This window comes from Mugil cephalus, chromosome 6 (assembly GCF_022458985.1).
Source record: "Mugil cephalus isolate CIBA_MC_2020 chromosome 6, CIBA_Mcephalus_1.1, whole genome shotgun sequence".
Lineage (NCBI taxonomy): Eukaryota > Metazoa > Chordata > Actinopteri > Mugiliformes > Mugilidae > Mugil > Mugil cephalus.
The window spans coordinates 22,306,613-22,333,698 of record NC_061775.1 but is presented as its reverse complement, the minus strand read 5'-3'; the positions used below and the strand labels follow the sequence as shown (position 1 = coordinate 22,333,698).

The following is a 27,086-nucleotide window of genomic DNA, read 5'->3' as shown; positions in this document are numbered from 1 at the left end:
TGCTGTCGAGGGCCTCGGGGAAAAGGCGACACAATTCCCCTTTTGGGTCCCTTGAGGCAGCATTAACCTTGTAAGTGATGCAAGTAAATCAGTCTCGTGACGGATACATGCGGCTATTTATATCCCTCGAGCCAATTAGAGGAGAGATGATGAAGTGGCTGAGGGTGCACAGAAACACCACTGATAGCCAGTTTTAAAGAACCTCAGCAAGTCCTTGTTGCCTGGCTTCAGAATGCGACTGATTAGTTGCATTTTGCAGCCAATTCTATTTAAGGTGTAAGGCTTTTCTTCCTCTTCTAAGGAGGCAGTTATGCAACTACAAAAAATCCCCAAAATCTTAGTAGTGGTCTAACGACTTAAAAACTGGCAGCTATGGGCAAACTCTGCAACATTTTCACAGAAACCAAGTGCTTACAGTTAGGGTTGGAAGGCTGCTGGTAACATTTGTCAGTGTGGGCAGTGATGAAATGTACCACTGAGTTTCCCGCACTCACGGCCGAGAAGCTATGAGACGATGCTGAGAAGGCGGGGAGACAGGTGAAACAGGAGAATAGTAAATAGCAGTGATGCATGTGGTGGCACGAATTGCCACAGCCTCAACAAACTTTGAGTAGAAAATTTGCGCAGCACAGTGACAGCATGTGGAATGAGCGGGGGCTCCAGCTCTCATTGTGCCAAAAGCTGCCGCTCTTCACACAAGCGTTCGGCATGAAAACGGCAACGGCCGAGTGTTAAAATGAAAAATGCCTCCGCGCCCTTTCTATCTTTAATCACTGAAGACAACAGAGACTTCTACAACAGAGACTGTAAGATTATGTGCACACATTTTTTTATCAGAATAGAGCTGAGCATGCACACACAATGGTCATTTTACACCATATAATCAAAGTCTCAAAAACCTAGTGTATTCTCTATATCCTAGGTCTTCAACATGGGGTCCGCAACCCATACGGCGACCCGTATATTGTTTTTTAATGTTTCTCCCACAAATTTAAATTTCTTTAAATACAAACGAACAACATATTTCAGTAAAGGAATAAATGGAGGCGGAAGATATCTTTCATTAAGCAATACAGGAACAGCATGCATAATGTTTCACACATTGCGCCACACTAGCCCAGACCTGTCAATCTGAATATCTGTCAATATGGAAAATAAAAAATAAAAAAATTGAACTGTGTATTATTTGAATAGCAACATTGAATGCAAAATGATAATAATAAAAATAGCACCAGGCCAAGTTTAATATAGAACACATATAGTAGGTAGGGGTTTCCCGACTTAATCTCTCCATTAGTTTGGGGGTCCTTAGCTTGAAAAACGTTGAAGACCCCTGCTCTATATAATAGTGAAGGGTGATACACTTGTCTTTAGGTTATATAACAAAGTGGAAGCAGTGTCACTAGGGGCCTGTTCAGACCTTGCATTAAAGGCTCATTTAGGTAACTGTAGGACATAGACGCTGGTGTGAGTTATTTATACTAGTCAGTGCTCTGTCTTTTTTGCCAGTCAAGTTAATTTTTATCCACTTGCTGCTTCAGTTACGTTCAGTTAAGGTAACCTTTCCTCAATGTGTTCCATGTTTATTCATCCAAAAGAATCAGTTTGAAAATTGCAGAGATGGAGAAACAGCAACTTCTGCAGTCTGCTTGGTTTTATTTCTTGGGAGGTGCATGTCAGCTACGGTGCTAGGGTCTGTGCAGTTGCCATAGCTATAGCGTTTAGGCTGAAGTCTAAACCACCTATTAGCTCCGATTTGGGTAACTCAATTGCCGTGTAAAGTACGTGTGAGCACCCAGAAGATCACCTTTGAGAGATCTGATCTCTGACCACATTTGGATTTGGTTTGTGTGTCACATTAAAGACCTCCTACTCCGCTCTCACTAAATCTAGCCACTTGAGATGGGATGGCCCAGGTCGGATGCTAATGCAAGATTTGAGCAGGGCCTGGGTTGCCATTGCGGCGTTTTAGTGGCACTTTATTGTCTAAAACAATGGAGCATTTTGAGAATATAAGTCACTTTTTCTAGATTGTATACAGGATGTTTACGATGATATTCAGGGGTGCTCGCAAACATGCCCACTGTAGTCACAAACTACCCAGCACAGTGAAAGGCTGTGATGTGACCTACCTGCCCATGATCAGTTCACCAAACCGAACTGTCCGTCCATTAGCACTCTCCCTTTGAACCCCTGGCAGGAACAGAAATAAACAACCGAGCAACAGACTCAGCTATTCACTCCATTGATGAACTAGGGGAGAAAATTACTAACTGAGCGCTAGAGTGAGGAATGTGTGCTTCCCCGTGGCGTGACCAAGTTCACAGTCGTTTCTGTTTTACTTTGCTTTGCTTCTTCCACAGCTGTGTCATTGAGCCCCTTTGGTTCTAATCTGTATAAACCATTTGTTGCTCTCACGCACCCTTGCCAAATCATGGGGGTTTGCAGCACATGGGAACAATTCGTTGGCTTGCGTGAGAGCCTGTGATGATACATGTGTGTGTCTTTCAATCATTGTTCTCATGCAATGCCATTCCTTCCAGTAATCTTCTGTACTTCAGATCATTTGTAGTTAATGGCAGGCACACACAGGTCAGCTGCAGGGTTTGAACAAGGTTTATCTTGCTTTAGATCAAACCTACGATCAGATATAATATGTTTAATGGTTTTCATACGCTTTACCACTAGCCACTGTCTACAGCGTCATCATAGTGGATCCTGACAATCTGGTCCAATCTATGTACATACACTACAGGTTTGTCTCAAAGGACTTTACAGTCCCTTCAATGCCACCTTCAACTTAAGGAAAATACATAGGAAAAATGTTACAAAGAGCAACAGAATATTTCACTTCTAGAAGACAATACCTACGATATCATGGTACATGATACTGGCCTTGTATTGTTCATCAGTGCAATAACAGTGGAATAATATAGAAATAATAATCTTCCAGTTGTGTGAAGCTACTTGCAACTCTGACACACCTTACTCAACTAAATGTGCAATTTCCTTCTGCTGCCCCCGGGTGGCCAAAAATATCGGTCTCCTCTTGTAAAGTCAAATTTGCTTCCTACGAAATGAGGTATTTATCCATAGTTAAAAGTCTTGCCATCTAAAACAACGTCTAACTTAAAAAAAAAAAAAAAAGAAAGAAAAAAAAGCTTTATTTCCAATAATAAGAAAGTCACCTTGTCATTTTACAAAACTCAAACAATTACAACAAACTTTGACAATGAAAAAACTATGATTTTACCAAAATATGGGAGTCTGCTTCAGTGCTTTTGGCTCATGTTTGTTGGACCCAAAACTAATAAGTCACACAATAACACATCAAAACTAATGGGCAATGGGTTATGTGACAGGAGGCTGGATGGCTGGATGGATGGATGGATAGATAGATAGATAGATAGATAGATAGATAGATAGATAGATAGATAGATAGATAGGACTAATCCTAATGCAAACAGATGCAGGGAAGGAAATTGCAAAAGAGCCTATAACCAAGAATTCACCAAAATAAACAACTAAATCAACTGAACTAGACTCTTGTGAATTTCTTGTTTCACTTTATATAATGTTCCTGTTATTGAGTATTGAGCTGTCTCTCTGGGATTAAGCTTTCCTAATGAATAGTTGGTGTTCCTGCCACAAATTGATTAGGTAGCGTGTTCACGTGTTCTGTGCAAGTGTGTGTAACTGAATAAGCGCACGTGCGGAGATGATGTGAGAGCAAGAGAGGAGAGAAACCCAGACAGAGGACGCAGTGTATCTGGATTTGAACAGGGTTTTTCTCTCACACTGTATCACAGGGACGACCAAGTCCTCCCTGTCGATCAGGTTGCCACAGCAACTGGGCCAGAGTTGCATACTGAAAACCAATCTCTAGAAATTGCTATGTGGGATAGCATCACCAGTCACATGTTGTGTCTTGAACAAAACGTACTGACACAGATGAACTCTGACACACACTCAGATAAACCACGTGTGAATTACATCTGAATATTAACATGTACTTCAGCTACACCTGTGGATCAGCACTCTGGAGACTATTCAAATGCTGCAATCCAGGGTATGTTTGGTATACAGTTTTGTTGTTTATATTGTTGTTATTTTTTAAACTTATCTTATCCATATTAGATTTCACTGATGATATTTGTCAGTGAAGACCAGGCCAGATATCAAGCTAAATAACAAACAAACAAACAGTTGCATTAATGACAAATAACAAGCCCCAATTCTGATAATCAGTAAACTATTTCATCGTTTAGACAGCCATATTGAATATTCTGATGCTCAAGCTTCTCATAAAAGCCATTTGCGGATGTTCTTTGTCCTTTGTTTCTTCTTTGTTTGACTGATCTAACTGTGAAAAACATTTTTACTACAAAAGTGACCGTCCACTCTTTTGAATCAATGATAGCTGGATAAACTCCAACTCCCCCATCTGTATACTGGAATATAGTTCCACACTAACCCAGCCTTATTGAAAATGTATCATAAAATGGAATCTACACTAAAACAGACTATTCCTACATTTATATACAGCCTATCAATGTGAATACATTTTTAAACTGAGTAAGTTAATAAAAAAACAACAACATACATGTTATCTTGTGGACTAAGCAGGCTGTAGCCTCTTTTGTTCCCCCCAGAAATACAGTGATCACAATTTTACAGATGGACTCAGCAGGTTCTCCCTGCCCTGCCTGCCTACATAAAAACAAACACGCCCATTGCCTCAAGGTACAGTCAAACCTGCACCAAAACAGAAGGCTAACCTGCTGTCACACAGGCAGCATTCATAAAATACTGCACTGAAGCAATAAACTAAAACCAGGACTAAACTGGTAAAGGAAGAGAATCATCACGTGGATGAGGTAAGGTTTGCATGCTTGGACAAGCTTATGTCACACTGTTAAAATTAATGTAATTAAACACTTTCAGAAAATCCAATACAGGCCAGCAGGGAAGGACTTTCTTGTTACATAACTCTATTGAGCTGCATGTCAAAATATTATGATTGGCTGGAGGAAATAACTTTCCAAGCTCTGATTATTAATCAAGGGCTTTGGGTGAGCGCTGGGACTACAGCATGTCCAGTTATGTACATCAGCTTAATCAGTTAAACGATCTCCACACATTTTATACACGTGGTGTACTACTACTACTAATACTACTTCTGCATTTATGCCAGTTTAGCAGTTTATGTGTGTGTATGTAAATATTCACATTTTATTTTTAAGTTTAATTTACTGTCAGCTTTACTTTTTGCCCGTTTTACTGTATTTTAAGACATTGTCAGAAACAGCAAAATGTTTCCCTAAATCCTCCAAACGGTTAACGGTAGCCGGAAGTAAAAAACAAAAAACCTATTTTGAAGATGATTTTCTAATATTGATACATTACATAAAAATATAATGTTGTGTCATTGATATTAAAATATAGCATATATATATACGTACATATATTTATTCAAAAATATTTTGAATAATATTTTTAAATAAGTATAATACAATTTTGAAATATAAAACCATCGAACAAGACGAACAACTAATGTCACTTCCGGTAGCCATCTTTGATGTGGTAATCCGCATGTCAGGTGCTCTGTGGTGCGCAACACAGCGTTTGCTTTCGGCTAAAGTGTAAAGCGAAAAAGAGTGCATGGAGACTTTCCAGATATCTGTAAGTGTCGTCTTTGTCTTTGGGAAAAACCTCAGGGCGACCGCAAACTTTGACTCGGATGTAACGTTAACGTTTAACATCAGTGCCGCGGATTTAACAGCTAGCTGTTTAAAATGTGTTTCAGCTAGGCTTACACTGCTTCAACGCTTTTGTTATCGTCGTCGTTGTTGTAGTCTTGTTTTCAAAATCATTTGGACTAAATGGTTTCGAGGATATTTGTTTTTATCGGTTTACATTTCACATGCTGTACAAGACTCATCTGCCAGTTAAAGTAATGTTTAGCAATACCAGCTCAAACTTTGCTACAAACACAGAAGTAAGCTAGCTTAACGTTAAGTTACTGTAACTCCCTTAAGAGTTCCTTAAAAATCCTAACGCATTTGTTCCTAATGACAAAAAAAAGTCCTCTGCTGTAAAAGTATTTTAAATTAATATTTTTTTTCCACTTTAAAATACTCTTACCTTTAAAGGCCAATATGTTGACAAAACACTTTTTAAGTGAAAAAATCAAATAATTACCTTAAAACACATTCAGTGAATATTTAGTTATCATTAGTTTTAAGGGTCTAATGGGTCAGTGATTGGCAGCAACAATTCAGCAAAAATCACACCAGAGGTCGTAAGGAACTAAAATGTCCGCTTCCCTTTTTTTTTTTTTTTCTTTTTTCTTTTGTTAGGGCATTTGGCTTAGCAATAACTACCAATAGAGGCAAAAGTGAGAATTAACAAGCTTGGCAAAACATGCATGAAACCCATTTGTGTTGAATTTAGGCCTAAAACATTGGCTGTGAGTAAGTCGTGTTAACCAGCGTAGTCACAAACCACTGACCTCCCAACATATGTAAACAGAGAAATTGAAAGTGAGTCCAACTAGTTGTGGTAAATGATATCATAGCTTGACGCAGTAAGTTAAACAGCCAGGACTTCACTTACAGTAACCGGTGATACTTCCCACCCTACAGCTGGCCTGCGTATTTTTGGATTTGAATAATGCTCTCGTAACCATGGAGACTCTGGTTAGAGCATCTTATGTCCTAGAAATGAATACGCAAACTGGCCCTGTTTCTTAATATTCGTCACAGGACTTATTGTTTATCATACATGTCTGAGTCAGTGAATTTCTGGAACATGCAGGGATTGGGCTACTTGACCAGAAATTGTGGGGCAGAGCATTTTAGTTATAACTTGTAGAAATGGTGATAGATCTATTATCTATAATCCTTTAGTCAAAGGTAAGTGTTTGGAATTGACCCATTTGATAGTTGGCTTAGTAGGTGGGAATTACTTCAAGATAAAAGATCACAGTAGTCATGAAAGCAAGAAGAAATGTATTTTTCAGTCAACAAACTCAAACTGCAGAAACTGTAGCAATGGCCTTTTGGCAAGCCAAGTTTTCACATATAACTGAGATCTATGTGAGACGAGAACACGTGGAGTGTGAATACAAGCAACGTTTTTTTTTTTTTTTTCCCCCGATAATGAATTCCAAATGTGCAGCCTGTATCTGATTTCTCATCATGGCTTCTGTGAAAATGGAGTTCCTTTGGGCATTTAAGCCACTGTAGTCTTGACTGACATTAGAGCCTTGGAAAACATGGGTCCCCTGACAGTACTTAAACCTCAAATGAAATAATAATAATAATAATAATAATAATAATAATAATATACGTTTTATTTATATAGTGCGTTTCAAGAACTCAAAGACACTTTGCAGACACAAGATAAAAACAGAAGAACATATTAAATAAAATAAGTGTGAGAGCAGCTATAATGAGCAGTGTAAAGAAGTTGAACATTAAAAGGCATCTTAAAAATATGGGCATTGATTCGTACTAGTCGATCGGCCTGAGCCGACTGCATCTTGAAGTTTGGCTGTACTGGACAGTAATTACCATTTGTCTGGGAAATTAATAATGTGTTTGATTAATTAGATTAGATTGAGCACGTTTTCTAAGAACTGGAGTGTATATGCCCGGGGAGTGTTGAAACAAAATATCATAGGCTCGGGTGTATCCCATCAGCAGGTGTCCAGTCAATGCCCAAATGATTCTGGAGTGCAGCCCTTCATTTTGTTATTTAAATTGTGCACAGGTGTTGTTGCTTGATGATGATTCACGTGGAGCTACACCTGAGTTGTGGAGCTGGTTCCCATTCCAACATTTCGATCGTGTATGCGTGGTGTGCCTAGCAAAATCAACCGCAGTCTGATTAATGGAGTCCGAGTCATTTTCAGCACATAATGTTCAGTCTTCAGCCACACATCACACAATATCTAAACAAACCTGAGGGAAATTTGTCACGACATAGTGATTCAAACCAAAATAAGACCTTTGATATACAAATTAAGACTGTGCTGAAATACTTTAAAGATGTTACAGATGTCTCGAAACAAAACAATTTAATTGGAACTCTTTGGGATATTGTATCCCACTTTCCTACTGCACATGCGAGTGTTGAAGCAGTGTGAGTTCAAGTGGAGGTTATTGAAATGTGGGAAAAGCTGTGGGGGAGAGAAAGAATTGCCAAGTTTGAGCATGATGAATGACAAAGAAGGTTTCAATTTTGGATGTACTCTGCCTGGGAATTCAGCCTGGGAAAATGTCTGATCCCTATTTCCTGTTTTGAGCCGTGAAAACCCTTAAACGCAGCATTATGAAGTGATGGGCTCAGCACATAAAGGCATTACTGTGTTACTGTATTACAAGACAGTTTAGTAGATAATTGGAGAAAACTGTCTTAATATGTCTTAAAATTGTCTTTGTTATTTGAAAGTAGGAAAAAGAACTGTGAATGTAAAGACAATTAACATCAAGTGTGCCAGTTATTGTGTTTTATTGTGTATTTTTTTGACAAGTTCCCAGAATATTTGAGGAAATAAATAAACTTTAAGCTATGACTGTACCGTGGCTGACTGGCATAGTTAAATACAGAAAGTGTTGTTTTTGCTGCTGGAGAAGGAGTGAGTCATTCATGCAGTATCTGCCATAGATTTTTCATGGGGGAAGCCTTTTGTGCTTGTGTGGAGGAAGTGTTTCCTGAGTGTCAGTCACGGAGGCCTGTGTGCATGCTCGAGGAAAGCACCAACCAACCATCAGATGGGTTATAATTTCTCATTCCAAGAGCAGGGATCCTTCATCTGGCTCGTTACTTGTTTACTGACAGCTAAAAACACCTTTAATACCTGTATGGCTACATCCTTGTCACCAATGCATTTAAGTGTTTATTCTGATGTTAAATATTTTTCTTTGTTGCAGATCCAAATGGGCAAATGCTGTGAAACAGTAGCCTGCTAAAAGCGACTGGAGAGAAAAGAGAGAACCATCTAGAGACAACAAATTCCTTCATCAGTTAATAAAAGAATTTTGATTTCTACATTGAGGTAGGTTAAATTTTTAAGTGTGTTTTGGTTGTGTGAAAATGTAAAGTGCACTAATCGAGTCGTGTCTCTGTGAGCATCTTTTGATGCTCCTTATTTTAAGGCAAAGAATTTACCAGAAGTGTGCGTGACGAGTTTGGGGGGAGCTCTCAGTGTGTGGGTGAGCTGTGGAAAAGAGCAGGATGCATGCTTTGGTGTTTGACTCAGGAATTTCTACAAGTCAGCAGTGAGTAAGACAGAACGAGGCATCGCTCTACCCACTGGGTAGATGTTCCTTGGTACATAAATTATATAAGATGCACATGTGTGTCCGTATATCCAGTCGCGCATCTTGATAAATTATGTGCAAAACAGCATATTGCTGACTTACACAGCCATACACAGAGTTGACAGAAGAACTTGATTAATTATTAGTTATATATAGAGTAAATATTTGCTCCCTCCACTGTCTTCAATGCAAACAGATCAGTAGACGTCCCACTGAGGCCACCAAGAATATGAGAATATGCACATTTCTTTGCAGCAGCTGTTGGCGTTCAACTTTTTTAACTTACCAAAGTGACAGTGTAACCATGGCAACCCCAAGGAGGAAGATGTTTTAGGAGCTGATTTTATATCATCTGAGTTTCCTGAGTTGTATGCTTCCTCACTAGCAGAGGACAGACACATCAATGAGGAGAAACATTCTCTCAGCAACATCAGCTTCAAGGTGCTTTTCTAGTGGCAGGTGGGCACGAAACTGTGACTGCAGCCCCATTCCTCCTCATTCCCTCTATCTACTTTTCATCTTTTAAAATAATAATCAGAAAGCTGGAGCGAATTGCTGCTTAATATCAGAGAAACGGTGTGACATGATTAACATTAGTGTATGTGTGGACCAGAAGCAATGCAATCAAATGCTGAAATAGGCTTTTTTTTTAATCCAGACATTAATTTTAATTTATTTGGGGATTACATCTGTTCTCTGTAAATCATTTTGAGTTTGTTCAAAGAATACAGTGCCATCTCAAAACCTTGAACTGTTTTGGAGATTAATCTCAGGAGGAATCCCATGACTCGCTTACGCTAGTGAGGTATGTTTTTATGTAATGAACTGAATATGTATACTTAAACTTAAAATTACCCATCTACTTCATCCCATCTTTAATTTCCTCCCGTGACTCAGAAAATGTGGCGAGTGTGTCGTTTTCTCTGGATTCACACTTTCAGTGAGTTGGAAACCTTTAGAGTGGGTGAAAAGGAATCCCACAGACCATTTAAGAGCATTCACTTCCTGCATCATGTCTTTGAGATGGTCTCATGAACTGTTATCGCTTCTCGGTTTATTTGGAAGCGCTGTTAGATCCGGGAGTTTTTTAGTCTATGCTTCTATTTTAAGTAACTTCATGAGTTACGGGTCCGTTGAAATGCGTCATTGGGAGGCCTATCTGAGCTCCTATCAGCACGTCACAGCGTGTACACCCAAGTGCACACGTTACCCATATTAGCAACATTCTTGTGGGTGTCCAGCCAGACTAGAGCGAGCCAGTAAGCAAGCGTAGGCATTTTCCTTTGGACTGTTTTTTTTTTTTTTTTCGGTTTGTTTATTTCCTGTGTGAATTGTCTGACATAGCTTTGTGTGATTTTTCTAATTTCCACCCTAGCTTTAAGCAAAGGACTCATTTAGCTGATGGCCTTTTTTTTTTGGTACTCAGCACTTAAACCAAAACCAAACGTTTTAAATCTGTTTCATATCAGGTTCATAATGTGCTTGAATTATCCAAAGAAGCTATTGGAGAGTATAGAACTCGTGTCTGTGCTATTCCTGATGCAGTGAGTTCATCTGGCTCCATTCTGTCATCTCAGGCTGGCCGTCCAAGCAAAGTACGGTGCTCTTGGGAGTGGCCTAATTCAAACTGGTCCACTGTTTATAGATATAAGCTGATTGTATAGCGAGTTTGCTCCGTGTTTATTTAGGCCTGGGCCCTGTGTGGAAATGGTAATTGGTGTGAGTAAGAGGGAGGACATATTGGACTGGTGTTGACATCCTGGAGACCATTAGGGAGACCACAGAGCGGGCCGGTGCAGTATCAGGGGAATGAGCTCATCTTTTTCCACCCCTTGTTCTGAGGCTGAAGGGAAGTGCTGGGGTTTCAGAAGGGGCGCGTAACAGTGGGTTGACTCTGGATGGGGTTTGGGGTCAGAGAAAAACCCAAGCTTGACAGTCGTTAAACTGATGCTACAGGGCAGGGAGGCGGTGGGAAGGCTGTAATTTAGCTTTAGACTTTGAGTCGCGAGTGGATATTCCTGAAGTGACCGTTCCCTCTGTTAAATGCTCCTTCGGCGGTTTGGCACATAGAAGACAACACTTGCTAACAAGCGCTAAACTAATTGACCACTGATTGTTCCCCTGACTTGGCAGCACTGTTTGTCCAAGAGAACAGATGACGCAATCCTAAACCGAACCAACTAAACTAACTCCAATCCCGAGAACCTAAAGCTGTGAGTTAAAATAACACCCCCGGCGGCATCAGACTAAACAAGGCAAGTTTACCTATGAGCTGGCAGTCGGCCTCTTCAGCATCGCCAAGTAATTAGGAAGTGGATGCTAATTATACGGAAAACATTTATGTAGTGTGTATGTGAATGTGCGCCTGCCCGCCTGTGGTGATGATTGTCTGGCCGAGCACCGCTAACAGGCGGAGAGCATCACGAGTGGCTGGATGGCACGTAGGCACCCAACATGGCACCCTGCCATCGCCACGCCTTATCGCCCCGCATGCCTTCGTCTGCCTCCGAGCGTAATGGTGTTTTAGTTTGACTGCACTCGCTCCTGCCTAAATCGGCCGGGGTGGTGCGTTTGTCCGTACGTTTAATGACTTAATCATCGTCCCTCATCGGGGCCACTGGAGCGGCGGGGAAAGATGGAGCGGGGTGGAAGTTTGCGGGGATGTTTCTTCGGCCGTGTGCAGGAAATGGCACAAGGCAGTGAGACGTGACAATTCCAACATGAGCCCAGGGAAAATCCCGGGACGGCGATGGCATGTGCTGAGAGGCACGGTATCTGTAAAATTCTTACTGTGTTGACATACCTCAGCTGTGGCTGTGAACTCCAGGTAGGTAAAAGGTGACGAGAGTGTGCTTGTGTTGGCCATGAGTACAAAACGAAACAAAACCGAAATCCACCTTTTATTGACTTCAGTGTCATCGCTTTGATAAGCATTCAGTGACCCGAATGGGACCTGATTTTATTATTAGTTAGTCATAAATCCCACATAAAAAACTTGTTCATGTGAGTCAGTGTTTTCTGGAAGAAAATATGATTATTTCCTAGAAGTTTAATAGTCACCCTTCTGTCTTCCTGCTGGTTTATTTCACACCGCTACTCTTGCGTGCTCTCTCTTTGTAGCCACCTTCAGAGTCCTGCTCTCCTTGATGGAGCTGGCAAGAGATAGATAGATGAATTGCTAAACTGGTGTCAGATGTTTTTCTGTTTTTATTATAACTCATTTAAAAGCCAGGACACACCATGTAGTATCAGTCTTCATGTTGTTAAACTTGTCTTGGGGTCTGTAGCCAGCCTGGCTGAACGGACGTGAGCTGGTGATTCACATAAGTCTCAACTAACTAATCTTACATACAGCGGGTAAAATAAGTATTGAACACATCACAATTTTTCATATTAAACACATTTATAAAGGTGCTATTGCTACCAAGTTAATTTACCAATTGAAAATGATTTATTAATTGTTGACTGTCTAACCATATATAGTGTTGGTAGTCTAGTAATATCCAACTTTGTTCATACAAAGGGAAAAGTTCAGTATGTGCAACATTGCTGTTTTTAATGGGTGATATAAGGATGAAAGTAGAACACATTTGATGAATGTTCATCTGTTCGGGGACCTGAAATTACATCCTCGTACTTCATCCTCTACTCCCCGTGGTTCCATACTTTCTAGATTAAAGCAGCATCTCTCTGTTAAACGCGGCTTTCTTGAGTTAATTGTATTCATACTGTACAACAACGGTAATGACCGGTTTGAAATTGTCTTGCGGGCTTTGCTCGTGATGTGAAAAGGTTTGGACGCTCAAACAGATGGAGAGAGAAATGTCTGATCAGAGCAACACTGCACTCCACAGGCGAACGGAATAAAGAAAGGTGGATGGAAAGTAGGTCAGAGGGAGGGATGGGAAGGGTGTTTGTTGGTGTGTGGTGGTAAATAGAGACAGATGCAAGGTAGATGGTGGGATAGAGGGAACACGAGAAGAATCAGGCATAACATTATGTCCTAACATTGTGTAGGTCTCCCTTGTGCCTCCAAAACAGTTGTGACTCATCAGAGAGTGGACATGGACCTTCTGAGGGCGTCCTGTGGTGTATGGTAACAGCATTTTGTTAGCAAGAGCCTTTGAGTCCCAAAGGTTGAGGGGAGGGGTGTCATTGGGGCATAGTCACAAGATGGTTAATGCTATTTACTTCTCCTTTCAGTGGTTTTAATGTTGTGGCTGTTCGGTGTATAAGATAAGCATATTTATTCTTTCTTTTTTCACTTCTTCTTTTTCTTTTTTATATGAACATACTCACTTTACTTTACCAGCCATCCGGGTTGTATATTTAGTGTGGCAGAAATTAAAGCAATCTTGCCTATAGTCTATTTCTGAATAAGTGTCGTCTGTGTTAATGCCAAAGAGACAACTTTGCACTTAGTGTGTCTTCCTGAGATGGGTACCAAAGAATGAGCAGCACTGTTTTTGAATGTGGCAAAAAAAAAAATTACTGGTGTTGTCACCGGAGGTTAGGAGCAAGTTTTGAATTATTATTAGACGTGTATCATCAGTTATTGTCAGAGGTGACACTGGGGTCCTGCTGCAGAGAACCAGTCTGAATCTAGACAATGGAAAATTGAAAACTTTTTTGTCCTACATGGTTCCCTCATTCAGTAGTTTTTACTAACTGTGCCTGTCTTTGTTATCCTGCTTATGTGTGACAAACCATACAAGAATCAAATGTAAAAGTTGATCAGAGATTTAAAGACGTTTCATTATAAATAATGTAGTGTCTTTAAGTGAACAGCAGATGGCGCCAGTAGCATTAGCCTTTCTGGCTGTTGTTTTTGGAGTTCAGTAACCCAATTTCCTCCATATCCCCTGCAGTTGCCGATGCCAGATGACATTTTGGATGTGGCGCTGTTAATATATCTTAGATTTAAAAACATATGATCTAATCAGACATTTGGTATATAATAGACTATGGTTTGGAACCATCGCTGAGTTTCTGCATAGCAAAGTGCAGCTGCTTCAAATGCTTGTTAGATTCAGGAAAGTAAATTTGACAAATGGACTGAAGCACTGAAAAAAGGTCAACGAGTCTTCCTCAAAGTTGGAAAAATGGACAATTTTGAAATTCCCTGTGGTTTTAGTAGACGAACAGTAATTGACCCCAGTGAAATGGACCAACACTGCTCTTGTCCCCCACCAGGAAAGACCAAAACCATGTATCAGAAGTGCATATGTCCCGACATATTCAAACCCATGATCTTTAGTTATTCTTCTGGATGTTGAAAACCTCAGGATTATTGAAATACTGGTATACTAAATATATTTGTACGTCTAATTTATTCAAGAAAATTAGCTAATTTGCATGATTAACATCTATATGGAATCCTAATTCGGTGCAGCAGAATTTGTGCACATTAAGGGAAAACTATTGAGTGTGTCTGTGCGTGTGTCTGCCTGTACTGCAGTTAAGGACATGTTGACCTTCAGTGCCGAACAAACCTAAACTCACAGTCTCTTGTGCCACATTACTATTCTCTACAGGTTGTGTGCATGCCGTCATCTGTGCGCCGCCGGTGCTGGTATCAGCGTGCACGTTGCTCAGCCCGTTAGTTACTCCTCTCCTCGGATACCGCTCATCCTCGCCTCCTTCCTTCTGTTTTCCAGTGACCCATCTTTGTCCTCGGTTTTCTCTCCTTCCGTCTCATCCTTCGGTCCGGCTGAGGTGAGAGCTGGGCATCCATGGAGTGAGCTGTAAATGGCTGAGGACCTGTGTACCGGCTGGTTTCGCATCGTTGCAGGTACAATAGGTAAAAGCGCCTTTTTGTTTTTCGGCATCACAGCACCTCATCAGCGGTGTGAATGTATATTGTCAAGGGGTATAGGTCACGCTTCTGTTTCGCTTCTTCGCCTTTTATATTTTCTCAGGCAACGTAGCTTTCACCTTCCCTTTTTTATTTTGACCTTACTGTTTCGATATATTACCATAATGTGTGGATGCTGTATGCTGTTTACCCTTTCATATCATACATCAGCAAATTGTCTGATGTTGTCGCTGAGTGAGAGTGAATGAAATGCACTAGAAACTAGAAGGATAGAGACTAATACACTAATGTTCATGCTGTTCAAACACACTCCTCATTTCCCTGAAGCTGCACACTCGACACATTCACTCTTGGTGTCCTCTAATCTCCATAAATAATCTGTGTTGTAGTTACATTTGACTCCCAACCGCTTAGAGATCAGAGGAGTAAAACCAAAGCGACCAAAGACAATTAAATGGTCTCAAGCCCCTGACATTACTGTACGTGACTGCTAACGTTGTCAGTTTTCCTTAAGTGATAACAAAGAGAGGTTACTCTCAATTTGTATGTTTTAAGCATCTGCATCCAGCTCAGAGGGTATTAATAGTGTCGACTCGCATCACATGACATACTGAAAATAACCACCTCAAAAATATCTTTGGTTTTTAGCTGCACTGTTTTTAATGCTAGGCTCAGCCATATTTTTAATGTTGGGTTCAAATGTCTCTCTATATTATTTGTTTGTGAGCATTTGAGTAATGGAAACTGTCTTGTGAGCAACCAGCCAGTTATACACAATATTAGCAATATCAGTACAGTGGACAATTTTACAGGCATCTTATGAAAGACTTAGACATTATTTGTCACAAAAGGGAGATTTGTTTCCACTTCACTGTACACTGTATCCAACATAAGAGAAGACTGGACATTAGACAATACAAGAAAGTGGTGATAACACAACTTATGACACTGGACATGTGGTGGACATAGATGACAGTCATAGGCGAGGAGAAAGTCATCGGGGTCTGTAGCCAGTAACGTTTATACTTTCCCTACAGAGTTTTCCATTATAGCCAACATTAAAGCCACTGACAGGATCAGTAAATGATATTAACCATCTTGTAGCAATTTGTGTGCATGCTAGTAAGACACCCACCTGGACAAGATCAGTAACTCACCTCAGAACAACACCCTCAGAAGGTCCACGTCCATTCTCTGATGAGTCACAAACATATTTATTTTTTAAACATATATTTGTAGTATATTCATGATATTGCAGTGTGTAGAGCGAATACCAAATAGTACAGTATTTGCACCTCCTCCTAACACAATGGCGTACAGCTGTCATTATTTGCAGTGAACACTAGATGGCAGTGCAGGAGAAGAGGTGTTTGTCCCACAGAAAAACAAATGAGCCTGGGCAAAACAAGGGGAGAAGAGAGAAACTGAATGGAAATAGAGATGTGAAAAAAAAACAGAAGAGGAGTTGGATATGAATACAAAAGAAAGAGAGGGAGTAGAAATAATCAAGAAGGGGAAACAGCAGGAGTGTCACAGCTGAAAAACAAGTTGGGAGATGGGATGAGGGGGATGGCAGTTAAAGCCAGGGGCCTGATTGAAGGTTGGGGACCCTCTCTTTGGTGGCATCTGGTGTTTTTAAAACAGAGGAGCTCAGTTATGAACAATAGAGGGATGGAAGGAGGGAGCAGGCAGAACGAGAAGAATGAAGACGGCTTGATAAAGATAACGCAAAAAAGGGGAAATCGACAAAGAAAGAGAAAGACGTTTTGAGATGGAGAAAGATTTGAAGAGGGTGAGGCGGTGTCACACGGGCCTAAGCATCATCTGAGAGGTGTCAGGTGCAGGACTGGCTCTGTTTCTAGCTGGACAAATACATGTGTAGATGGAAAAACAGATACTTATTTTATTTGTCCCTCTGGAGGAAATTAGTCACTATTGACTATAGGATGTGACACACAATATGTAAAGCACATGTTGCAATGTCGACCTACAACAACACAGGTCCTGCCTACTACTCAAACTCACTACTTTGTTGACACTTTTTTCTTTACTTATTATTTTTCATTTGACTATAACAGCTGTAAGTGATAACATTACTTTTGTTGTTATTTGTCTATCTGAAGATTTTTGAAGTATGCAAGAAAAATAAGAAAACCAGAATGAAAAAATGGTTCTTTATATATGTGTTTACAGATTTCTCCCAATTTTGATCAGATTTATCAATGAATTGCTACTTGTAAAAATACTCTATAAATAACTATTGTGTGACAGTTTCAGACACTGAATAGAAGTATTACTGTAAATCAAAAATAACTAAATGGATACAATTTTCTTTTTTTCTCCCTCATTATTAACATTATTTCTATGTAACCTTTTGTGTTTTAAATGTTGTCTAATTGTGTGACTTTATAAAATATAAAACAAATGTATACTAATAACCTTTTTTAAAAAGCTGTTTGAAATGCACACATTTAATAAAGTAAAATTACATAATCATCCAGTTTATTTTTAAACTTATATTAAAAATATTAAATCTCTGTTTTTAAACTACTATACCCAACAATCAAAAAATATTGCACAGCAGACACTTATTATGTTTAATTTTTTTTATTTATCATTATACTTACTCAGTCCCCTAATGCTGTGTAGTTTGGCCACATAAACATCCATTCCCGCCTCTCGCCGCCTCCACTCTGTTCACAGAAAGTCAATCAGTGCACCCACACAAGCGCGAGCACACGCCCCTCTCCGGAGGCCGGTCCGTCATCGGACCTTTCCTGCTCGCCGGCTGCAGCTGCAGCCTGCTCTGTCCTGACGTCACGCCGATCGATCCCGGTCCCAGTGCGGTGGGACGGCGCAGAGACAGAAAGAGGCAGCTGAGTGAATCAGGCTGGCAGAGAGAGAGAGAGAGAGAGAGAGAGGGTGAGGGTAAGGTGGGAGGGAACCGGAGGGGGAGGACGAGAGAAAGGGGAGAGCAGAGGGAAAGCATACAGATACTCAGTGGAAGGCGGGACACGGGGGCAGGCGCACACAAGCAGTTACTACAGAAATAGTCACTGAGCAGGACAGAGCGGTGCAAATATTTTGTGCAGAGGTGTGTTGTTATAGCGTCCAGCATGGGTTGTCAGCTTGCCTCACGTCTGAGCATTATTCCCTCCGCGACCAAATAATTCATGTCATTCACCACTGAGTGGGCTCGGTATACTGCATTGACATAAGGTAGGATGAAGGGGAGGGGTGTGTGTGTGTGTGTGTGTGTATTTACCGCAATTGTGTGTCGTCCGTATTTACTCTGCACGTGCCTGTTTGATTTTTCAGCGCCTCTTGTTGGGCGTGTACACATGTGTGCGCGTTCAATGTATGCACACAGTTATTTGTCAAGCTAGAGAGGTTTCTAATGGAGCGTTCTCTTGGGCCGTGGTGTCAGGAGATTCAGCCTGCGAGCCATGTGACTCCACAAAGAGCTGCAGGGATTGGCTGAGGCCATCTGTGACCTCAGCGCACTGCCTCTGTCGCTCCTCGGCAGTACCACCCCCCTCTCAAACACACACACACACACTCCCTCTCTCTTAGTCTCTCCACCTCCCTCCCTTCTCTCTCTCTCTCTCGCTCTCTCTGTACCCTCTTTTATTTTTTTTTTCCTCCAGTTAGCTCTTTCCCCACCTCTCAGCATCCTCGGCTGTGTGTAGGTTAGAGCCGCAGTAGGAGCAGCAGGAGCAGGAGCAGAAGCAGGAGCAGCATCCATGGCTTAAGCCCGAGCTCTGATCGACAGCCTAGCCTGGCCCCTACCCCTCCTCTGTCCTCTCTCTCTCTTTTTCTATCTCTCTCTGTATCTCTCTGTCCCTCCTGGGCTATCTGACAGGCGACGTCTGGGGGTGTTTTAGGCTCACGGTTAGCCAGGGCGTTAGCCACAAGCACACAGCTGCTCTGCTGCCCATTAATTCCACTGTATATCTGTAACCGGGAGCTTCTTCTCTTCTCCCCCTCCCAACGCCTCCTGTTATCATTCAGGCTCCTTGGAGATAGAGGAATGCAAATCTGCAACCATGATGGAAGGTAAGATATATATATTTTTTTATTATTACAACGCTGTTGCCTTTATTTTTTGTATTTCAAGGTAATCCTCCTTAATGTCCTTGTCCTACGGTGCTTCATCTGCCGCTGCAAGTGTGTATGTTTGTGTGCGTGCGTCTGTCTTTGAAAAGGTTCAGATGTCATAAGCTGCACTGCTATTTTGAGTGCATGCGTTTTGTTGACTATGTTATTCTTAGAAAAAGGGCACAGCCACTGAACGTCTACCACAGAGGCACAATGGCGAGGCTAATTGAAGCGTGTGTACCTTTGTGAGTGTGCGTGCATATGTCTCAGTACCCCCCCAACCCCCTTTTCCCGCTTCCCATCGTAAAGGATTATTTGGATTTATTGTGCAGGGCGGCTTATGTGCCCAGCTGGGTCACTTGTATAAATTCTCTTTGTATAGTGTGCTCTGATGCACATGCACACGCTCGCCGTGCTGTATGACTTTGCTGTGTGCTCACACCACATTAAACCCAGCACCCGCATGTGGATTGCATGTCTATTTGAGGGAGCGCATGCACACAGCCATAACTGGACTGATCCAGCTCCGTGGGGTTAAGCGTGGTGATTAAAAAAAAAAAAAAAGAAGAATGCCAATTGTTTTAGTATCATGTCCCTTTAATTGATGACATCATCAGGGGCAGGCCAGCTCTGCAGCTGGCACACCAAACCCTCCATCCATCTGTTTCATAAGATGGCTTTTATTTCTACCCTGTATGTTGTCATTTATACTCTCAGAAGAACCTGACTGTCGTTTGAATCAACCTTGAATTACGTAAGGTTCGTGAGGCAGCACATGTAGAAAAACTGTGAATCTTATCTGCTAAGGAAAAAAAATAATTATATATATATATTGTTGAGTGTATGTTAGTTAAGATGGTGGTAAGGCCAGTTAATTCCAGAGGATTTGGTAAATTACCTCAATGCCAGTGTTTCTTGTGCCAGTGAAGACATTTATTAGCCTGTTGTGGATAGTAATGCTTCCTGCACACGTGCTGTGCATAAGCACGTGGGCAGATACTTGCATATTCAAATTTCACTGTCTACTAATTTTGACTTAATACTGAATTGTGTTTCTCATCTACACGCACTTCCCAGTCCTTGTCCCCTTTTTTCTGGATATATCTTTCTTGGTTATATGTAGTACTTAGTAGTAAAGAATGATGCAGTCGATTTGTTGGACTAGTGATTAGATTCACTTTGCTGAATGTATATCAGTTTGATTTTCTTTGATTACCCGGATGCTGTGTGCAGTCTGTATACTGTAGATCTAAAACAGACTGACATTTTAATCAGCAGAACGGGCTGATACATAATGTGTTCCTCGTGGATGCTTGGTAGTGGTGTATTTCCATCACTAAAGGCCAAGGCTAAACCAGGCCTGATAGTATGGAGCAGATTGTAAAGACGGCTATCATCACCAGCATCACTGATTGCCACACATGTCATCATATAAATGATGAACTGCTCTGAGTCCTGTCTATGCTGTAATATACATTCAGTTGCCAGTTGATTGGGTACATCAGAAAAACAGATGCGTTCTTAACCATCATAAAAGTGGTGCTAAGTAAAATCAACCCAGTCTTTTAAAAATATCTACATATTTTCAGCCTTCTCCTGATACCATTGTATGCTCAGTGTTGGACCACGATACAAAATCAAAGCCGACTTGTGAATTTTACATCTAAACTGAAAAAATAACGAGCTAATTTATCATTCCTTCTCCCCTGCATGTGCGGTGTCCTGTCACCGACTGAATGTCTCACGAGCCAAGTTGTTAGGTAACATTTGCAAAGGGGGAAAAGAAAATGGACCATCTGCAAAGCACTTCCCTCCCATTAGCATGGCTAGCACAGACTTAACGTGGACTGTGCGAGGCCAGGATTACAGTCAGGTGTTAAAATTGGATGCTAATCCTCGTTAGCTCTGCTTTTTAAAGCCCGATGCCATGGCAAGCTTGATTGTCCCTGAGTAACACACTGGGTATAAAAGGTGGGGTGGTTACTCAATAGTAAGTCACAGTGGAAGGAAATTGCTTAATAGTGCTCATATTAACCATAAGAACCCCTTTCCTTTAGACACAGTACGATAGAAGGAATGAATGTTGTGGAGCAGCTGTGCAACAATAACCACATATTGCTACCACCAGAAAATTATCATTCATTTTCAACTTGGAATTCCTAATTCCTAATGTGATAGTGAAGTTTTATGCATTAAACGTCCTCCTAAGAACAGATGAGTAATTATTGTCAGCTATTCCATAACATCCTCTAATCTGACGGCACAGGGGCGTTTTGGTTGTATGTAGTTTGTGGTACAGCGTTATCTACTTTCCTGTAATTAAGTTTGCCGTCATATTTGTGGTACCCATTACACTCTACACTTTTCATCTAGCTGCAAAGTGACATAATACCTTGAAAAGCCAATTGGATAGTTAACAGGAAATTTTCTGTGAATATTCTTGTTCTACAGAGGATCTAATCAAATACTTTTGCTGATGGTTTGACCTCTCATCTAGTGCTAACACCAAGTCAAAGCGTCCACGTTTCAATATTCAAAAGACATCAGAATTTAATAGCTGAAATATGCCCATTCTCTAGCGCCCCAACAGTTTACATTTTGGAAACTTAATCCTCCATCACCCCAGGCTGTTTTCCAAAATGTGCACACCATATATCGTACTGGTAGATTGTTTCACAAATTGCTGGTTGTGTTTATCTTCCAAGTAGGGGAAAAAATCCCTTTAATTTTAATGACCCTATGGCATTTCCTGTGGCACCATCCTAAGGAGAAAGTAAAGCTCGTAGTCACAGCACTGATGAGGCCCTAACATAAGCAGTATGTTGTCAGAATATTTTTGACAGTGATAATGATTTTTGTGGAACGTAATGGGCAGCATAGCCTGTCATAGACACTAGCTGTGGTTCAGACACATAGTCTTTTAATCCTGGTTACTAACAGTAGGCATTAGACTCACATAGGGGGGCCCAGTATTTAAAGCTTCCCTGGCTGAAACTTGGATAAGCCATTGACTGGAATGTTGCGGAACAGATGGCTATATGCTCGACTCCACTTTATTCCTTCAATGGCCTGATATTATCTGAACAAAACCATATCACTGAGATTACATTGGTTTTGCTATAATACAGTTAAACTAAACTAAGTTCGTGTCAGCTCAAGGCATACAAGCTTGTTTGGTCGTAGCCACTGACTCAACTTGTCAGAAGGATCTCGGCAGCAAACATCACAGTTGAGTTGTAATGAAAGCATCGTGACATTGCCACTGACAGCCTTGGGGATTAAGCAGTGTGTGGGTGTTGTTTTTCTGGGTCTAATGGCTACACTTGGACTGCAGCTTAACATTAACCCACCATTATTTCCTACATTCTCACAACAGGCTTTTACTGATAATGAATGTCAGACATGTCGACTTTCTGACAGAGGTATTCGAGGCCTAAAGGCATTGACAGAAATATTGAGGATTTAAGTTGCTGCTTCTTTGCCAAGTGGATTCACTTGTCTGCCAGACAAACTCACTCAAACTCAATTGATACAATTACTTTTATTCAGTGCACTGCCTTCATTGTCACTCCTCACGACAGCACCTGTTAACGGACATGATATAATAGGTAAAAAATATTGTCCTTTAAGTTGTTGTATAAGAAGCAGGAGGATTGGCATTTGTAAGGATTTAAGTGAGTTTGACAAGGTCCAATTGACTACATGACTGGGTTGTGAGCATCTCTAAAACTGCAGCTCTTGTGGGGTGTCCCTGGTCTGTTGTGATGAGTCAAAACTGGTCTAAGGAAGGAACACTGGTGAACCGATGACAAGGTCGTGGTTGGCCAAGGCTCTTTGATGCATATTGGGAACGAAGGCTGAAGAAATTATTCTGATCAAAGCTGTCGGAAGTGCATCACAGTTTGCACAGTGCATTGCAGCCTGCACAGCTGCAGCCGGCGATGCTTACCTGGGGAACACATGGTTCTGGGACGGAGACAGTGTGATCCTTTGGGCAATGTTCTGTTGGCAAACGTTGGGCCCTGCCATGTACATTCTTTCATGGAAATGGTATTCCCTGATGGTTTTGGACTCTTTGAGCATGATAATGCACCCTGACACGAAGCAAAAATGGTTCAGGGATGGTTTAAGGAGCACAAAATCGAGTTTGAGGTGTTGACTTGCATTCAAATTCCCCAGATCTAAATCCAGTCGAGCATCTGTGGAATGTGCTGGACGAACCGGTCAAATCTATGGAGGCCCCACCTCGCACCTTACAGGCCTTAAAGGATCTGCTGCTAACATCTTGGTGACATGTACCTCTGCACACCTTGAGGCACAACCCCAGGGGTCTCATGCCTCGACGGGGTCATACACCTGATCCGTCTATGTCTCCCTCAAATATTCCACAATAGAATGACCACTCACTCACCATGACTCACCATCATTCTGTATCACAGTCATAGTTTCAGTCACATTTCTCAGTGAAATCTTCGTAATCACACAGGCCTCAAGCCTCATACATACTTGCATGCAGGCGTTGGATTATTTCAATTTAAAGTGGAAATAAATGGGTCATTGTCCATGAGTGGGGCGTGGGCCAATATCTAATCTAGGAACTCGTAGTTCCTTCCTAATGATTAGTAGAACGTTTTGTATATGCAGGTCCACTGAGATATAAAACCCCGGAGACAGAAGCAGATAACGCGATAAGACCAACCTCGCTAGGCCTCTCGATAACTAAGTAAGGCATGTGTACTGAGTAAACAGTTTTCCCGTGAACACACCTATCAGCACTCATGAACACATGTTTATGCGAGACACTGTGTCTTAATTGAAATATGTACAAAGGATGAGGAGGTGACAGGCTACTACTGACGTCAGGCGGTAAGTCTGAGTCACTGGCTTTCCCTAATAATAGCATATGTGTGCGCGAGGATGTTAACATGACTGTTACGAAAAACAAATCGCTTGTATGTGCAGTCGTTCCCGTGTGTGTGTGTGTGTGTGTGTGTGTGTGTGTGTGTGTGTGTTTTTTTTTTTGTGTGTATTCATGTGCTTGTTCCCTACAAAGTGTGGCAGACACAGAAGAAAGCTCATTGTCGAAAGTGTCACAGTAGAATAGGTCCATTGTGGCTGTGCTTGACAATAAGTTTGACAGAGACCCAAATGAACTTTCCCACAACAAAGACACGCAGGCGGCGGAGGTTCAGGAGAGGAGGAGCTGAAGGGAAAAACAGTCAAATTGAATCTGCTCGTTCCTGTTCATGCTCCTCATAACACCACATTCATTCATAGGCGCATCATCCTCGCAACAGCCAGTCCAGAATCTATCGTGTTCTCCATGCAGGCACGCCCAATCGCTCTCTCTTTCCCTCTCACACACACACACACACACACTCAGACAAGCTTATGTAATAATGCCCAAGATCCAGAGCCAGATAAACAGACATGTTTGTGTAATCCAGTGGCAGCTGGGGGAAGATGAGGTTCTCTCTTACAGCGTAATCAAACTGTTTCCTTGAGTGATGTATCAGATTTAAAAAAATGTAAGTCAGAATGATCATCAGAAAAAAAAAAATGCTTTTATTGCATATTTCGCAGAATCATGCTTCAACCCTCAAACATAAAATAAGGGCACATGATTTAACTGATAATTTTCCATGAATAAATAGCGTTTTCCTTGCAGTAGTCTCTTCTCACCTCCCTGTCTGTGCTGCACTAGTTTATTTAAATCGAGACGTTACACATGGCACATTACAAACTAACAAGATGGAGCGCAGACTGTTAACCAACACACTGCTGATGCTGTTTTCAGCCTGACTGGGGCCCACACAGAGATTAGAGGAACCTGCTGTCAAAACAGTAGGTGATTTGCTTTCATAGGTGTGCGGTCTAATTTAATCAGCGCTTCTATTTTTATCGTAGACAGCCGTGCGGCGTTGTGTCTGTTACGGCGCGAATGCCATCTTGTGATGGTGCCGTGGGTTTATCGTAGTTTTTGACGAGGAAGGGACCGGGAGAATCGCTGGTGGATCCATCAACGAGCAGAGCTGAGGCGAGAGCTAATAAATGTAGTTCAGCATCCCATGATTATCTTTCAGTTTCAGTTTCTTTTCAGTTGGGTTGCTAGTGGGACAAAGGTTGCTGAACGGAAGGCTATGCTGTTTGTTTTGGTGATTTGTTATCTGTGCAAAAGGTGTGGAAGTGGAAGAGGGTTTCATCAAATAGATCCTTAAATTAATCTCATAAAGTTTAGTTTTCATCATTTCCTAGTAACTTAGACAAACTGTATTCATCCATAAGGGAAATTGCTTAAAACAAGTCATGTTGCCCAAGAAAGAATAAGAGAAGGTGTGACCTGCTTTCTTGCTTATACTTTTATATTTAATTTATTTCATTAGTTTTTTTATTTATTTAAATTATCTTACATCTATCTTCTTCTTTCCTTTTTTTTTAGCAACTGAGCTACTGTGACCAATCAGTTTCCCTCAATAAATTCCAAGTCTGTATCTAATATGCTCCTTTGTGACCCGAACACCATGGATTACAAGGTCTCCCTGTATCTCCCCCACGCTCATGAAATGCTGCTTTCACGATAGTGGATATTTTAAAGTCCGAAGCAGCCGAGCAGAGGCTCTGTCAGAGGAGAGACGCTAACAGAAAGAAGCTGACGCAAGCTGGGAGACGGTATGCTGAGATCGTGCTTTGAAGCCATTTCCAGGAAGGAGCAGGTAAACAAAATGAGGGTTTGGTCGAGATGTGAGAGGAGATCAGCTGACTGGCAAAAAATGTCCAAGTAGGACAGAACATGAAAACGGACGAGATGCTCGGAGAGCAAGTAATGTGTGTCAGAGCCTCGGAGGGGGAGCGACGGACAAATGGATGCAGAGGGAGGGAGGGAGAGAGGAGGCTGGGAGTGTCATGAAAGGCCTGCATTTTGGTTGAGTAGCGTTCGGCAAATCTGACAAGCTCCTGTGGTGGAACGGAGATTTAGAAATTAAAAGAAAACGCGATGTCCTGAACCTTTTTTTTTTTTACAGCTTTTGTCTATGTAGAGTTCAAGCCTCATCTCCTCATCACTCATCTGACAACTAAGTCATGGATAATTTTCGGATGCATCATCCACATTAGCTCTTTAACAGTGGCAACCACAACTCTTCTGCTGTCTCTGCTTTTCTCTCTGCATCTGCTCCCTGGAAACATCTTCCCCAGGTGTCTCTTATTGTGTCTCTCGCTGTGGAACGGTTCTCTCTTGCATTCCTTCATGCTCTTTCATCTTCCCAAAGACACAGGGAATAGCCGTGGTGCCAGGGAAGCCCTCGGGGAAGTTGGATTTATTTGCCGATATAATATTAATGTGCTTCTCTGCGTAATGTATTCAAGCTCCCAAGCTGACTCTTAGTGCCTGGCTCAATCTCTTAACTTTGCTTAATTAATAAATCGACATGAAATCGCATTGCAGTTGATCTCGTAGAATTTGCGAGGATTTCTTTTCTCCGTTTGTGACCTAAACATTTGAGCGCATTATTTTTACTCGTGCGCTGAAGAGATTTGTTGTTGTGTGTCTTAGAGTGCCCACTTACCCTCTGCTTGCGTCACCTACTGCAATTACTGCTTCTCACAATGCATTTCAACCAGCCAGAGGGAAGTGACATGTCCGTGTTAAGTATTGTGTAGTAACAGGGGCAGATTAAATTAATACTGATGTGATACAAAGCGTGATGCAGTGTACTTTTACCTTATTTATAATTATGCTGTGTCTTTCTTTGTTCTTCATTTATTCCCCATTTGTCTGAAACACTTTGATGAGACCTGCATTTTTATTGGTAATTCAGCTGAAGTATTTCAACATTGTTGTTTCCCCA

General features: G+C 41.4%; 1 protein-coding gene across 17 annotated transcripts in view; it reads left to right on the top strand.

Annotated features, from left to right (window-relative positions):
• The first annotated feature begins 4,750 nt into the window (after nt 1–4,750).
• Nucleotides 4,751–27,086, top strand: part of sgip1a (SH3GL interacting endocytic adaptor 1a) — a 69,449-nt gene continuing 47,113 nt past the window's right edge. For 13 of the 17 annotated variants that reach the window (XM_047586544.1, XM_047586543.1, XM_047586542.1 and 10 more), the window contains exons 1-4: nt 5,544–5,682; nt 8,937–9,061; nt 14,984–15,126; nt 19,153–19,197. In XM_047586544.1, the coding sequence (XP_047442500.1) occupies nt 15,075–15,126; nt 19,153–19,197 (97 nt within the window). In that variant the 5' untranslated portion in view covers nt 5,544–5,682; nt 8,937–9,061; nt 14,984–15,074. Of the gene's footprint in view, nt 4,878–5,543; nt 5,683–8,936; nt 9,062–14,983; nt 15,127–18,110; nt 18,361–19,152; nt 19,198–27,086 lie in introns of those variants that run through there. The other 4 variants (XM_047586532.1, XM_047586539.1, XM_047586551.1 and 1 more) reach the window with 4 other exon arrangements.